At 40.2% G+C, this 16,329-nt stretch overlaps 1 protein-coding gene across 4 annotated transcripts in view; it reads right to left on the bottom strand.

Annotated features, from left to right (window-relative positions):
• LOC146594480 (plasminogen-like) overlaps window positions 1–15,643 on the bottom strand; it is a 29,689-nt gene extending 14,046 nt beyond the window's left edge. Inside the window, exons 1-10 of one of the 4 annotated variants that reach the window (XM_085307418.1) lie at window positions 15,595–15,643; window positions 12,467–12,602; window positions 11,324–11,430; window positions 6,264–6,378; window positions 4,981–5,120; window positions 4,303–4,465; window positions 4,053–4,171; window positions 2,350–2,512; window positions 1,304–1,443; window positions 504–669 (exon numbers count right to left, since the gene is read on the bottom strand). In XM_085307418.1, coding sequence (XP_085163544.1) covers window positions 504–669; window positions 1,304–1,443; window positions 2,350–2,512; window positions 4,053–4,171; window positions 4,303–4,465; window positions 4,981–5,120; window positions 6,264–6,378; window positions 11,324–11,430; window positions 12,467–12,602; window positions 15,595–15,643 — 1,298 coding nt within the window. The remainder of the gene's footprint in view (window positions 1–503; window positions 670–1,303; window positions 1,444–2,349; window positions 2,513–4,052; window positions 4,172–4,302; window positions 4,466–4,980; window positions 5,121–6,263; window positions 6,379–11,323; window positions 11,431–12,466; window positions 12,603–15,594) is intronic. The other 3 variants (XM_085307419.1, XM_085307420.1, XM_085307421.1) reach the window with 3 other exon arrangements.
• Between the last annotated feature and the right edge of the window lie 686 nt (window positions 15,644–16,329).

The raw sequence follows: 16,329 nt of genomic DNA, 5'->3' as shown, positions 1-16,329 counted from the left end.
CATCATTGGTCCAATTTGTTAGTCTAAAAAAGCAAGTAAACAAAATWAGTGAGAAAACTAAATTTGTGTAATTCTGGGTGTCCAATTCAAACCACAAAGAACATTTAAYTTTGTAATAATAATCGTAATATAACTATGTTTTGCAATATGAATGTTATGTTCATCCCAGATAAAACAAGTAAAAAAGCTTAAATAAAATGYGTATTTCAGCAGATGCCCAGAATCGGGACACAAATCCCCTGCTGTCAGTTACCAGAAGCACAGGTTCCTACATGTAAAATGACACAGTTACATTTTGCTCAGAATTTAAATGATGGAAAGGCATTTTATTTTTTTAAATTAGRCTAACAGAAAATATTTTCACATCTTGAAAAAAAATGATGGTGAAAATTTGTCTTTTACTGCTAATATTTTAAATCATGGAAGTGTAAGGATAAYGCAATCAATATCATTTCCAGCAATGGTCATTGTCAGATAAAGCAAAAAAGCYAAAACAAACATACGCGTCTGGGAATTTGTCTGGGGTTTTTTCGTGTCTGTGCGGGAACATGGAGTTCCAGGCTTGGCATTTCTTTCCTGACACAGTGAAGGAAGCTGTGCCACGGTAACTCAGGCCTTTGCCTCGGTAGCACTCCTCTGGGACCGGACTCTGTTCGGGCACATCAGTGCCTGCAGAGAACAACAGAAACCAACGCCTCGCATCTTAATTTCAGGTTCGTATTCAGTAGGCACAAGAAAGCACCAAACACACAAAAGGGCGAAAAGGATTGATTCACTTATGCAGATGGCTTCTTGAGCAGCATCTCAGTCAGCATGGAAAACAGAAGAACATTTCCAAGTGTATTTGGATAACTTCCACAGATTATCCTCATATGTCAGAAGCTGTTCACTGGAAGGGTCATCCTGCAGCTTCACTTTGGTATACATGAAAATATTTGCGTTACATGTCCAGATTGCTCACAGGCAAAATTCCTCCAAGATTAGAGGTATTTGTGACTTTGTTTATGATGCTTTGAAAAGACCCTACCTTCGGGGGGGGGGAGGGGGGGGTCAAAGAAATAAACCTCTTTCACCCTTTAATTTTGCTAATGTTGTATTCAGTGGTGACTTATATCCTTCACTGCAGTTCCTCATCATTAAAAGCCCAACTTTCCAAAAATCATATCTGGCAGATTTTGCAACATGCCAAGCAGAACAACTGCATAACAAGAGTTACAAAGTGACTGAACAAAGATTTGACATGTTTACAGTGAGAAAAAAAGTGTCTCACTGCTTCAATGTCCTTGTCTCAAGTACACCCCACTACTCTTACCAGCAATCTCTTGTTCTGTCCCATCACAGCGGGGAATTGCACAATATTCCCACCGCACAGCTCTGTTGACTGTATAGCACCAGGGCCTTTTCTCTCCATCAGGGTTTCTACAGTAGTTTTCTTCTAAGCCCCTGAAACAGAAACACTGACTTAATATTACTCATGGAAATCAAGAATGGTTTGTGTGCAAGACTAATAGTTATTGAATGCAGAATTCAACTCAGTGATTACACTTATTACCAATGAATTACCTTGCACACCACTATTTTGGGATAAGTCAATAGCTTTTGTAATTACAGTCTAGATGTTGATAACTTATGAAGAGCTTTTTCCAGTGTTACTTGTCCACTTTTTGCCCTTGTTTTGGAGGCCAAGATGARGCTGTAAAAGCTGACTGGAAAACACAAGCCACTGGAGTACCACACCTTCATTGGCAGACCAAGGGGAAGCTGGATGTCACACACTGCTTCTTGGAGGTCTACACATGCCAGCACAGGTGCACACTGCTCTCTGCCCTCCGCCCTCCTTCAGAGCGCTGGGCAGGACTCCACATGCCCAGAAAAACTTACTGGATCCATTTCAGAGCCCACAGGGTTCAGTTACAGCGCTAAAACCCTTGTCAGTCCCAGCTACTCATGCTCTTTGGTAGTGCTCCACAGGCCAAGCTTCTCTGACCCTGGAGCATCAGAAAAGGGAGTAAGAGCATGAAGAGTAATGCACTGAAAGCATGCAAAAGCCATAGGCCATTTGGGCCACGGGAATTTTTAATATAGAAGTAGTAAACAGTTACAACTCTGCAGCCGAATGAGCAGGAATGAAAACATAGATGAGATAAGTTCATGAGAATAAAGCAGTGGATTAAAAAAAAAGGAATCAGAAAAAAAAGGAAGAATGAGATCAGAACAGTAATAATGAGAGTTGGCAAAAGGAGAGAAAATCACAATATAGTTGTAGGAAACTTGTGCTTCTCTTGCCTATGTATCTGGAGCTGTTCTTTGGTATTTGTTAAAGTCACTGAAAAATGAAGTTCAACATACTTGCAGGGATAGCTGTCAGGAGTCCAGCCATGTCTGTGAGGAAACTGTGTGTTCCAGTGCTGGCAGGTGCTTCCCGATTCAGTGATGGCTATCCTGCCCCGATAGTCTTGTCCATTACCTGAAAGACACTGGGAACTGGATCCAGAAACTGGTGGGCGTGTAGCTGTAACGGGAGTTTTTTTAAAAAAAAAAGAAAAAAAAGAAAAAAGAAAAAAAGGCTAAGCATTGCTTCATTGCTTTTAAATATACAAAAACCACCTAGTTTTTTGTAATGTGGAACATGTCCATTTTTCTTTCTGCAGAAGTGACTTTGGTGAAAGCCATGGCAAAGCCAGACTGTACATTTTCACAGGCAGTCGGGCTACTGGAGAGATGTCCTGTGCCTGCCCTTTTACAGCAGTTGGTAAACAATGTTGCTGGATCAAGCCTGACTTTGTACCTGCAGTCCCATGAGAACAGAGCTGGAAAGGGAGTAAATAGTCTTTTACATTCCTGTAAAAACACATGAGATGAAAGGAGCACATTAAGATGACATATACAGATAGGATGGAAGGGCAGAAAGAATAAGATAAGAGCCAGGAAGAAGTTGTGAGAGAAAGCAAAGCAGTCTGGAGCAAAGGCTCCAAAGCCAGTGAGTTGGGACAGTGGGGCAGGAGGAAGAGTGAAAGCAAGCCAACTGATCGGGTAGCAAAAGTAAGAGTCACGAGCAGTCAGATCAGAGTCACGATGTAAGAATCACAGCACCTGAAGAGGGTAGAGGGGAAAAGAAACATACTTTACATATGTATTACACACACATCATATAGGTAGTTTCTTGAGGAGAAAAATATAAGTCTAAAAGGTCAGTTTGCTCCCTAAACTTTTTGTAAGTTTTAAGCACCAAACAGATATGCTGTGATCTCTTGCACAATTTACCTTATCACACAGAGGTCTATAAACAGTCATTCTTCCATCTATAAATGAGCATGCTGAAGTGAACTATGTTTAGTAAACACATGCTGCTTTTTAGAGCACTGGCTAGAGCAGATGCATGAGAAAGCAAGCTCTAGCAATACGAATACAATAAATTTTCTCAAAGTGCGGTACAATTCTACAAATGGCAATGCTAAACTTATTATTCAGGCCTCAGGAATGTCTGTTATACTACCAGTTATCAGTATAACTAATAGTTACTAGCTATTACTAGTATTATACTACTAGTATAATGCTAGTTTACCCAGCTTAATGGATTAAGCTCAGGTTTTCTTCTGAGGCCTGAATTTGTTTCATAGGATTTATCTACCATTAGGGAAAATGGGAGCATTTATCCTGTGTTAACTAACATCAAGTAAAAATTCACAGTATGACAATAATGTTTATGTTTCCCACAAGTCAGCAGGTCACAAGTTTTCACTATAGCCTGAGATTAAAACTGAGTATTATGTTTCTAGGGTTAATTGAAAAACAAGAGTATTAAAGACAAATTAGGACTTCCATAAAATCTGTGGCAATGTTGTGCTTTATAGCACCTGTGCCCTCACTGAACTTGCATGATTTAATGTAACAGAAAATTAGTGAATGATTCTGCTTCCTGATGTCCACCTTCTCTGGTTCACAAAGATTTCTTCATGATACTAGGAGCTATGATTTTTGTCTTTCCCCGCCCTGCATCATTCTGATGAGAAGGGCTACCCTATGGAGTAATTGCTGAAAGTCAGACTCACTGCAGCGAGGAATGTCACAATATTCCCAGCGTTTAGTGGGGCTGGTAGTGAAACACCAGGGCCGAAGTTCGCCATCAGGATTACGGCAAAAATTCATCTTCAGGTCCTTCTCTGGAAAACTGGCCATTAGAAGGTMAGTYAAGCTTGTGAGTCAGTTACGAGTGAGCTGCAGCAACTAGACTGGCTGCAGGGAGGGTCTCCCAGGCACTGTGGGAATGAGTGGGACAATTCAGCACTGACTGTGACTCACTTTTCCAAGGTATATCCATGCATATGAGGTTCTTGGGCATCCCAGTGCTGGCACTCAAACCCAGACTCTGTTCTGGAAACTTTTCCATGGTAGTCTTCACCATTRCACTGCATGCACTCCACTGCCAGGACAGAAGGAAGACAAAATAAGGTTAGGACCAGACCTTGAAATTTGATCCCAATTCATCAGTAACAGAGAACATTGGAAGGCAAATATAATGATGAAAGAAATCCAGAAGTCCATGTGTTACAGCCTAGCGCTAAATAAATGAAGCTTTAGGAATACATGTTATGTGCAGGGAGGACTTTGTCACGTATCTGTATGTACTGATGGTAATGGGGATTCTGAATTTAACACAGCATTGGGTCAATCTTTACTCTTGCTAGAATTAAAATATTTGTTAGGGTTTAGAGTAGGACAATATCAGCAAAAGATTCAAAATCTTTATTTCCTCTGTATTTACAAAATCACTTTGATAACCAGAGCCAGTTAGTAAAACCAACTTTGTGCTGAGAACTTCTTAAATTCCAACTTGATCTAAGTTCACATTTTGAATCAATCTTCGGTAATCAAATAATGAATAACCAAATATAAATAATCAAATAATGAAGAATAACACCTACTTGAATACAATTTCCCTAAAAAAGAATTATACCTTCTTTGCTGTTCATGTCCTACCTTCACACTCTGGAATGTTACAGTAATCAAATCTGGTGGCAGGATCTGTTGTGTAACACCAGGGTCCATTTTCATCCACATCAGGATTTCTGCAGTAGTTTTCCTCCAACCCTGCATTGGGGTATTTTTCAGGTGTAAAACTGTAACAGAATTAAAATGGCAGGAGAGTGGGAAAGAAACGTCCAACTTCCTCAGCTAACTTTGGCCTCTAGTCATTCACACTAAACATGAGAGAAATGTATTCCCCTTTGTAGCCCATAAGTGAAATCTGAACACCATTCTGTAACTCTTTATTAGCAGCCTCTTTCTAGACTCAAGCTGCCAATGATGAGCAAGCTCAGTCTGTAAGAATTATGACAGTCTCAAAGGACAGTTATTAGCTTTACTACTTGYATCCAGCTAGTCCAGTTAGCTCCTTGCAACCTGTGGCTCTGTGACATAGTTTTCTTAATGCTTCTACTTTAAAGATGGAGTATTTCAAGAGGCTATTGACCCAACACAACTGCATCCCAATTTGCAYAGGCTTTTAATCAAGTGACCATAAACATTGTGCTGCAGCAGTCCTTCTTCTGGGGTCTCCCAAAGGCTTTTAAACTAAAAACAAACAAACAAAGAATAAATCAAGCCAAACAAATGCATCTAAATTTCATTGAAAAACAAGAAAAAATAACTTTTCAAATAGTTATACTCCACACAGATCAGAGAAAACACAAATAGAAAGGAGTCATTATCCACTTTTCCTCTTTTCCTCAGTGTCTTTGCAGACAAGCCCTCTGCCTCCAGACTTGTTTCAGCCAGCGCATCAGCAGCCAGCCCTGAGAATCCCCGCGCCCAGGTTCCTCTCGGCCTTAAATGCTTTGCTGGATGTTTCTTCTTGACTGCTTCTGGAAGGCAGGCAAGGGCTTATACAGCTGGACCTCTTTCAGAGGTCTCAGAGCTCTTTCACTTGCTCTGTTTTACACCTCATATAAAAGAGAGGAATTCTAGCCCTACTGTCCTCAGTGGCAAAATTTTCATCATGTCTTCRTGAGATCAGCATCTCACATTATTAAGAGGCCCAACATTAGGCACAACTTCTCTAGCTGAAGAGCCACCCTTTTCTTATCTGGCACATTGCAGTTCTCTGCCAGTAGAGTCAAAGGTAACAACAGGAGAGAGGAAGAGAAAGCACCAAACAACTTGCTTTGATAACAGGCACTATAATGTTGTTTGTATGYACTGAATAGGGGCAACTTGAAAAAAGATTCAGAACAGTATAGAGACAAATATAAATAAGGCCATACTTTGGTTTGTGGGGTGCTTTTTCAGCCCACTTCTGGCATGGAATACCAYTCCGAGTTTTGGCTTCCATTCCTCTGTAGTCCTTCCCATTTCCTCTTTTACATTGTAGGAGGTAAGCTGAAAATGAAATTGGCTTTGTTGGTTCAACAGTGTTACAACATTGCATTTCTTGGATCTGAGTATTTACAGATTCAACCATAAAGCTCATCAGTTTAGATACATTTACCCATGTTTTGACTTTCTTGTACATCCAAATATAGGTTTATGATTCTATAAAATATTTAAAACCAAATTAGTTAGCAACTACTAAGGAGCTCCAGATAAAAGTTTCAGAATCATTTTTATAAAAGAAATAAAATCAAGCTAAGGAAACAGACACAGTAAGTTATAGAGTTTTTTAACTGTATGATATGCATGTTTRTATTATCATATTACTGGGATAAAAAGGAAGGTCTTTCACCAACAGCTGGAGGTGCTTTGAAATGTGTTGTTCATAAGCACATCTGTAGTATGGATACTATGCAACTATCTATTCTTTTTAGTTATCAGAATACGTGTCTCATAAATGAACCCTACGTCTTCAATTCTTCTTAGCCTCAGACTCCCAGATACATTCTAATGGTATTCCAAGGGGAGGAAACACAAAGCACCTTGATCTCAACTTCATTATTAACAACACAGATTTTAAAAATGTCAGTTATTGGGAAATGCCTTTTATTTCCCCTTCTCAGTAATCTGTATCCAAAAGAAGGCTCTCCCTAAACCCCAAAAGGTCAAATGGAGATGTTAGAGCAGCGACAGAAGACCTATCTGATCTGAAGAACTGACCCTGATTTTGACATCTTGCAATAATTACTGCCATTGCCATGCATGGCTGGGCCTACAAATGACTGCTTTGAATGTGTTAATAGAGACAGTCCTCAGAGCCGCTACCTGGGTTGTCAGCATGCTCCTGGAGTGCCCAAAGGTCTTGTCATTGCTACTTCAACACTGATACTCCAGTAGCAGGTCCAAGCATGATCATCTCTGAGTRGCATTAGCCTTGCCCATGGACTTTCTGCTGTTCCCAGGTACCTCCTAAATGATTTTAGCCTATTGAAATAAAAAGGTAGGACACATCTGATGCCCAGGATGATGGAGGATCTGCATAGGTGGGTCAGGAATGAAGGCAAGCCAGTAACTTCCTTGATCAAAAGGCACATGGGGATCACTACAGATTTGAGCCACGGTATTTGGTCCTTCTTAAACATCATTTTTAGTGGAAAGGCATGGGCCCCAGAATCTCTCCTACTTTTCTGGCATATATAGGACTTTGCTGTGGTAGCCTTAGCCTGTGATCACTGAAAGTCTATTATCTTCCTCAAAAGAGTGATGGGATCAAAAGTCGAACTATAATACCTATGTCAAGACAAATTAAGATTCCACTAAGGAAACTGCTCCATAAAGAGAAGTAAATCTTTAAKCATATTATTAAGGCATTCTTTCCTGACCAAGAGCAAAAACTTTCAATATTATTACCACAAGGAAGTATACAACACAGATGGCCACTGAGCTACTGGAAAAAAACATGTTTTTTAAACTCTGAGAGGCAAATCAGGGTTAAAAGAGAAAGCACTCTTACAGGTTGAGGAAGGAAGAAATGTGACTGAACACCATACAACAAGCTTAGCCTACAATATATATTTGTGCCTTATGAATTTTTCCTACTATTAACAAGGAGGTTGACATCAAAAGAGGGTTCCTCATAGAGTTTTGCCACTAATRTAGAAAAAGTGGAATTGGAACTACCAGTCATATGTACGTGGAGTTTCTTTTGTAATTACAGACAGTCCAGAGTGTGGTCTGCATACAGATCACAAAGTGTCTGTGGTGGGGTGAAGTGTGAATACATACCTTGTGTGGCCCAACACAGCCAGACAAGATTTTATTCATATAGGGATGAATCTTTTGGTTTTGTATTAGCTGTTTTGTACATATCTTTTGCATCCAGTCCCAAGGAAAATAAGGTCTGRCAAATACTGATGCCAGAGTAGCTGAAGAGGTCCAAGGTCTAAATCAGGTGTAGTTRAAATTGTATAATCACCATGAGCTGAAGGGAGTGGCAGAGTCACAAAACATTCTGTAGGCTGCTTGTTCCAAGGTAAACACGTTTCATTTTATCTCAGCATAAAAGAGTTTTGTCGTAAGGATTTCCTAGTACTAGTCACAGGGAACAGAAAACCTTTCTGGGCTTAAGAAGACTGAACAWTCGTTCAAGTTGTGTGACCCTGGCAGTGATAATTAGGTTGCTTCAGGAAGGCTATTGTTTATAATCTCCTGGCCTTCAAGATTCTCCCTTTTACAATGTACTTTATAAGTCCTGTGAAATGTATCTGAGGTGGAGGTGGATTGGGAGCATTGCTGATACAAAATGCTGCTACTTGGATTGTGCAGAGACTTCACTCTGCATACTGTGGTAGCTGCTAGTTTCAGACGGAGTGAGGTAGTTCTCTACGCCTACCAGAGAGAGAGAGAGAGAGAGAGAGAGAGAGAGAGAGATGACTCTACATCCTCCATTGAAAAAACAGGCACTGTAAATCTCTCTCCTGGAAAGAGAAAGGAACCAATTTTCTGGGCTGCTATCGCTAAAAGAATACTCATTTTTTGCTGAAGCACTCTCATGAAAAGATATCCTTATAAAAGCCAGAAGTAGTGTATTGTCTAGTCACAGTACAGGCAGCAGAATGGTATACGTGCGGGAGACTGAGAGTTACTCAGGTGTCAAAGGTGATTCTCTCCTGGAGTGCTTAGGAAGGTAGGAGTGGAAGACGAAAGCAGAGGTTAGGGCTACTTGGGCTTATCTTCAAAGATAAGGAGGTAGAAAAGAGAAAACATTCAGTCTCTGCTGTKGTAACACTATCCGATGTGGTGTTTTCTTTTTCAACTAGATGGGAAGACATCAAATATGCATGGTCRTGGTGGGTGCATAGGGAAGTTCAGCAGATCTGTACACAAACCAAGAGTGACCTCTAAAATCCTCCACTATCTTTCCTATCTCCTTTGAAGATCTCCATGACCAAGACCAGAATGTTCAAAGAGAAATGAAGCCGAGATAGGCCAGGCTGCTGTAACTGCTGCACTGAGTGCCTCCAGGAAATGTGATCTACATGCCAAAGTTTTCAGAGAAAACACTGAGCCTCTTTTGACACAGGCAGTCATAAAATTGCTGCAGATCCTGACAAAGTTGGTTGRTAAACAAATGATGCCTGGTAATTCATTAGATGTAAATGAAAGGCTTGTGAGGTAGATGTGTTTTTTGCTGCTAATATCCAGCTGACTTGAGTCTCAGGCATGTTGATTGGGTTACTTCTGTTTATTGCTACCATTGAAACATGGTGGCWCAAAGATAAAATGGGGAAAGAGAAATAGGTTGAAAACAGAGAGATTTGGCAGATGTGATCTGACTTTCAAACTGTGGCAGTACCTGTTGAAGGTCAGCTTGTCTGGCTACCGAACTGCTGGCATAGCAGCTTTCAATGTTGATAGCTGCTAAATATCGAGGAGATTTGACTTCCGCTCAGTTTGCAGTGAGAGCTGAAGGGAGCCAGCCTCTGCTCTTAGAAAGTCAGGAAAGGTCTCCCAGTCATTTAAAGCCACTAGTAACTCTGCAGAAGGGCTGCAGAAAAAGGTGCCTGCTCTGAGAGCCTTTTGATAGAAATACCTCTAATAGTACTTCTTCCTTTTAAACCATGAAGAAGTCTGACCATCATAATACTAAAGAATCAAGCCATACTTTGCAAAGTCCACCATTATTTTTCTATTTTTTTCTTGGTTCTAGTAATTCATTTGAGCTAAACATAAGTTCAAGGAAATWTATGAGAAAATCCACCTGTCACTAGCACAGGAAGAAGATACCAAGGAATATGTATTGCACCATTAGAATAAAATTTCACTGGGTGATAACCAGCTAAAGGCTAAGCTAGTAACTACTGAAGATATTTGTTACAMTCTGAGTTCCATATGGTGCCAGGAAATGGGCAGAATTAGCCAGTTAAAAAAGCTGGTTAGATGTTAACATTCTAACTTTTTGTCATGCTTTTTGTCATGCAAAAATTAACATATTCATCAGAATTATATGAATTTGTACTAGCTGAGAATCCAGATGTGAATTGCTATCTCTTTAAAACTTTAACACTGTAAAAGGAACCTGTACCGTGATTATTCATGCAGTTTAATATTTCTGTGTATTTTCAAACTCTTTAGAATTATAAAGACCCTAAAAATTTCTGTCTTCTCAAATGGGCTGAAATRTTCCTACAGGAAATCTCCACTATTTATCTTACTTATTCTTATTTCTCTAAATGGTAATAGGGGCCTTCTTCCTCCTAGAAGACTCATTGAAGTTAATGTTTGCAATGGTATTATGTGTATGTTCTCACAAAAATTATTGAGACAGTCTCATTAAAAGAAATGTGTTTTTCCTGCTACATAGCATCTGTTCAAARCACAGAAAAATATTAATTAATTCCAAAATACTCTTAAAACTAAGACACTTATCTGATCCTGGCATACAACAATTGAGTGTAAATAAGACAACTTACTAAACATAGATGTTTCATTATGATTTTAAAAAATGAAATATAAGTAGATAAAATATTTCAGTCAAATAATTCTTGATTGAATTATTACAAAATTAGGGAAGTAGCTACATAAAAGTGTGTAATCCTATGGTGTTGAAATTTCATATGACCAAGTATTTCACCAGCTCCACGAAGCAGAGGACTGTAAATACTTAAGGGGAAGAGAAATGCATGATTTTTGCTTTGAGATATATTTGTTCTGCCTGGTCCCAGTAGCACATGACTAAAGAAGTCTGGATTAAATCCAGTCCGAGTTAAGCGTAAGAATCCTTACTGCTATMTGTGAACATTTCTGGCAGTTTCAGGCCCATTCCTAATGAGTGAAGGCCCACCTCACTGAAACTATGACTATCTGCATTGTTTTTCTGCAGCAGTACAGCGGCAAATTCAAGGATGAATAAACTTAACACATGTGACTGTGTAGCAATATGCTATATACATACTTTTCTTCTCGAAAAGAATTGCATCTCTGCTGTTGAACATCACAGTTGTTTTGGTATTTTCAGCCAATGTTAAACACTGTTGCTTTTTCCTGGTGAATAGGAAGGCCCTGTTGAAATTGAGAAGAACACGTGAAGCGATCTTATTAAATCAACTCGTATTATTCTACTTGCAATCAATTTTCTGTAAGTTATTCTTTTTCTAGTACTTCTCTGTATCCACTTAGATCTTTAAATACTGCTCTTCAGAGATACTCAGTAACATTTTCTGTTGATCCGAAATGGCTGACTATCAGCAGGTATGACTACATGACTAAATTACTGTGTGAGAAGCTAGATACTGCATTTGCAAAATATYATCAACAGCAGCCTAGCTTCTCAAGTTAGTGTCTTTCCCTTCAACAAATTATCTCAAACCTCTTCCATGAAACACAGTAATACCCAGCTAAAGAGGTGCAAGCAGCTTTCCATGTAACATTAGATGAAAACACTTAATTAATACACTTGTAAATCCATCCTCTAGTTGACCTAGTGGTAATTTACAGGTGGAGGCAAAGTGTAAGCGAAGACGTAGGTAAAGCTGCTGTAGGCAGAGCTGTAGCAGCCCCTCACTGGGTCTCTGATGGGTGCAGATGGTGCCTCCAGCCCTTCAGGCAGCCTCAGTTGCTTGAATTGCCAGCTACTCTCAACTCTGAAGAAGGAGCTTTCCCAGGAGGCACTTCCCRTGAACTGACACCTGGGTGACAGTGCCCTGGCCCCCTCTCCCCCCCAGGTGCTCTAAACTTGTTTTATCCAAGTATGCTCATGTAAAAATTGTGTGATGCGCCCATTCTTGTTTCTGAGCAGCAGTGGCGTGTGTAGAGCAGAAGGGCTGAGAAGCCTCAATGCCAGTGTGTTGCAGTTTCCTGGGGAAAAAAGTGTGCCATTTTCCAACAAGTGCTGAAATTAAAAACCATTTACTTGATTGCCTCTTCCATAGCTTTTTAACTTCTTTTTAACTACGTATTCCAGCTATTCACCTTCTCTGTTTCTTGTTTTCTTTCCAAAACTGAGGGTGTGCTTACTTCTGAGCAATAGCAGGAAAATGTCATTGATCAGCTATTTAGTCACCCACAATGACATAGCCTGGGATTCAACAGAAATTACCTGCAATTAAAATTTCTTTCATGTTCACATTTCTCCGCACATTCTTTTTCACTATTTGTCTTATAAGCCTGTTTATTTTGAGTGAGTATCCAAACACCATCTGTTCTTAAATAGTCATCTAGTATATCCCCTTTCACTACAAAGGAAGAAAAGAAAGCAGACATTAAAAACGAGAATGTTGCAGTTAAAATAATCTGTGACTTTAAATCCATTTTCCATGTAGCATTGACAGGTGAAGCCACCGTTTGCTTTGTGTACTTCCGGGTAAATGGTGACAAACTCTGAGGAAATTTTGGTCTCCTGGCACAATCACAGCTACCTCACTGGAATACATGATAGCAAGAAACAATGAAAGAGAGATATAGAGAAGTAGCTCTGAATGCAGTTATGTATGAGTTTGAAGCAGAGAAAAAGAAAAGTGAACAAGAGTAAGCGACAGTGGAGAGAGGGGCTTAGTGTCAAGAAAAGGCAGGCAGTGAAGCATGGGAACTGRTATCAACATTAAAGTTTTGGAGATGCATGAGCTGGGAGGACATGAGATTATGACCTCCCATATGGRATATGCAGTCTCTACAGTTTTACTGGTCACTGGATGGTTTGGTTGTCCTCAGATGTCCTGCAGTGGGGCAAGAAATGTCAATCATAAGATGACTATATAAACTTTTACGATGATCACTGTTATGTTTGCTACGTAGACTTAATAATAAATCTGTCCGGCTGTATCTCAGCAGCAACARATTAGCCTAAGATTATAAATTAGTAAATGAATTAGTATGCATATCTCTGAAAGTTAGATGCACATAAGATGCATCTGATGAACCTGCTAATACATTTAACATTTCTGTGAAAAAATTAGCTCCACAATGTTATCATTCATAACGGAGTTTGCCACCTGATTGATTTTTCCCTCTAATGTCTATAAAGATTCTCAGTTTCTGCTCCTAATTTATACAACAGTTTATTTCTATATCTAGCATCAAGTTACAGAGTTACAGCAGTGATATGGTTTAATCATTTCTTTTTTTCAGGCTGTTACTACTGAGAGGCAGAGAAAATTCATTGCTATTTTCTCTATAGAGCCCCAACCCCAGCCTCAGAGTCAGCAACAGGCTTTGCATTACATAAATCCTTTTGCACTCTGTGCTAATYCATTGTACAGCAACAATGAATTTCATTCTTCCAGGTAGCATTGTGAATCTTTCTTCTGTGCAAACATCCATATTAGATTCAACTCATTGCAACATCATTCCAGTGTAATGCCCATGAAATGGGGGCATCTATGCAGTTGCATACCTCTACATACCATACAAAATAAAAGGCATTCGGGCCACTAAGAAAGTCGGGTGATTAGAAGATACGAGAGCAATCTTCTGATAGCTGTTAGCAGAGATTGCTCAATGCTATAAGAATTCATCTGAAGAAATGCCTGACACAAACGCCTCCCTTATCTAATCCTAGCTGCAGGCCACATGTAGTGCCAACAGCCTACCAACTTCTCCTGACTGACTCAGCAGACAAGTGTTCCCGCTCTTAGCCTTTTCCCCAAGTTTAATGGGTCCATTGCTACTGAACTACCGGAGACCAGACTAGGAAAATGTGACTTTCTAAGCTTTTCTTGGCTCATCTCAAATGCTGTGTGTCAGTCCAGAGACTTCCACTTTGGATACCATTCCATTTCAGTGACGATAAGGAATATTTATTTCAGTTGGTTTATGTACACAAGAGACTTTGGATGACATGCAGAAGCTAACAGGCATCGCAGACCAGCAGAAGCTTAGATAACAGAAAAGCAAATGTGATGTAAATTGTCTTAAAATGATTACAAAAATGTAAATGAAAAAAAGAATAGAATGAATTTCAAAATAGAACAGAGTATGTATTATTCTAGCCAAAATTTGTATAAATGTACATTTGAATATATTTATATAGATAGATCATGAAATAATATATGTGTACATATATGTACATATATAAAGGCCAAGTCTTTATAAATCTACATGACACATACAAATTAAATAGAATATTCAATTACATGGGCACATATCAGTTTGTTCTTTTACATATGCATCTCTTTGGAACTGACCAGTACTAAACAAGAAGACATAAAACAAGATTTTAACGCAGTTTTGTGGCCCATTACTTTGGAGCAAGTGAGTTAGAACTGACTGCAGTGAACAAACACAGCACTGTACTAGCTGCCTTTTATAACCCAGCAATCATACAATGATACATCCTTGTTATTCTAGGTCATATTACATCACTGGGCTATTATAAAATCATACAGACTGTGTTCATATGTTTGTAATAGTATTCTTAAAAAGTATTTAAGCACTGTATAATCACATGCAATGTTAAAGTACCAGCAGAATCTGATAGCTGATTGAAATCTAATGTATACCACACATGCAATATATATTTATACAATTTGTAGATGTGCTTCAAATCAGTATATTATCTTTAGAGGGCCTCTTATCTTCTTCAGAAATTGCAAAAGGTATTCTTGACTTAGCTGTGAAAAAAATTGATCTAGATTACTGAAGACTAAATTTTCACTTACTGCTTCAAGAAAACAAGAGAAAAGTGTTTGGCTATAGAAAATACAAAATTGCTCAAATATAAGAGTCTTTTCTTTTTCTTTTTGATTTTGTTTTGAATGCTGCATTTAAAAATTTGTAAACCTCTACCATAAGGATCGACATCAGGACCACGGCGCTCGGCAGTGCTTGGCAGGAGGAACGGCTCTGGGATGTGATCCCAAGCCTGCTGGCATTCGAGGCAGCCGTCACAGGGACTGCGGTGGGCTTGGCAGCAGRCTGCTGCCGCAGGGTGCYGAGCCCCGGCACRGCTGGAGGAGCCCTTTGCTCTCCACACCAACACCGAGGACCRGGCYRCTGCTCTCCCRCCRCCTCTAACCACACGAYCCYGCTGAGCCCACTCTGTTCGGGGGACGTGGCAACCACAGCGCTCRGTGTGCGCAACAGCAACCCTCGCTGGCCGGCCACCCCAACACCCAGCGTCAGCTGGGTACCTGGGGATACATGGATTTGGGGACCTACCTCCACAACGTGGAGCTTGCAAGTGTTTGGTCCCCGTCTCCCCTACTCAAGCGCAAAGCAAAGGGCTCTTACCTGAGCTGAGCAAGAAAAGAAAGAGAAAGGCAGCTTTGCTAATCCCCATTTTGGCCCAGCTGGYGGGTGCTGGAAGTTGCGTGTGTCCATGCACAAAGTTTTATTGACTTGCACTGGAGTGAGGCGGCATCAAACAAACAAGGCGGTCGGGTTAAGTTAATCATTCTCCCACTCTGTGACCCCCTTTGCYGTAGTCAACAACCTTGAATTGTATATGTTTCCAAATAAGACTCATTTGTACTGGATGTCGTGAAATGTGAGGGCACCATCTGGTTTTGCTGGACGCGCTTTCGTTCTCAGCTTGCTGGGCCTTGCTTCGCTGGTGTCAGCTGTGTGCAGATGCCGTTACCTCCAGAACTGTTAGGGCCTGGGGGGTGGGCGARGTGGCAGATACCCAGGCCTTTAGCACTGAGGACATCCCCAGTGAGGACTGTGATGATAAAATCAATGAGAAGACCAGCAGCCCTCAAAAATGGGGGACTGTGAGCCAGCAGATCCCACCAATCTGGTGCAACTATGTGGCCTGAGACCTCCACTAATGCCTCCATGCTGCGCCATGCCCTCCAAGGACAGCACCGCACTCCCAACTGACCCAGGAATTCAGGAAATTACACACACGTGCTATTTTATAGAGCAGCTATAGCTCTTGTTGCAAAGAGCAGAGCGACTCTCTRAGTATGAGCTCCTGCTTTTAGCGACAGATGGCTTCTTAAGCAAAATAGGACRAGGATGATG

The sequence above is a fragment of the Rhea americana genome, unplaced genomic scaffold (assembly GCF_003343005.1).
Source record: "Rhea americana isolate MKP2758 unplaced genomic scaffold, rheAme1 scaffold_258, whole genome shotgun sequence".
In the NCBI taxonomy this organism is placed as follows: Eukaryota; Metazoa; Chordata; class Aves; order Rheiformes; family Rheidae; genus Rhea; species Rhea americana.
The sequence above is the reverse complement of the archived record's forward strand: the minus strand, read 5'-3'. Positions and strand labels throughout refer to the sequence as shown.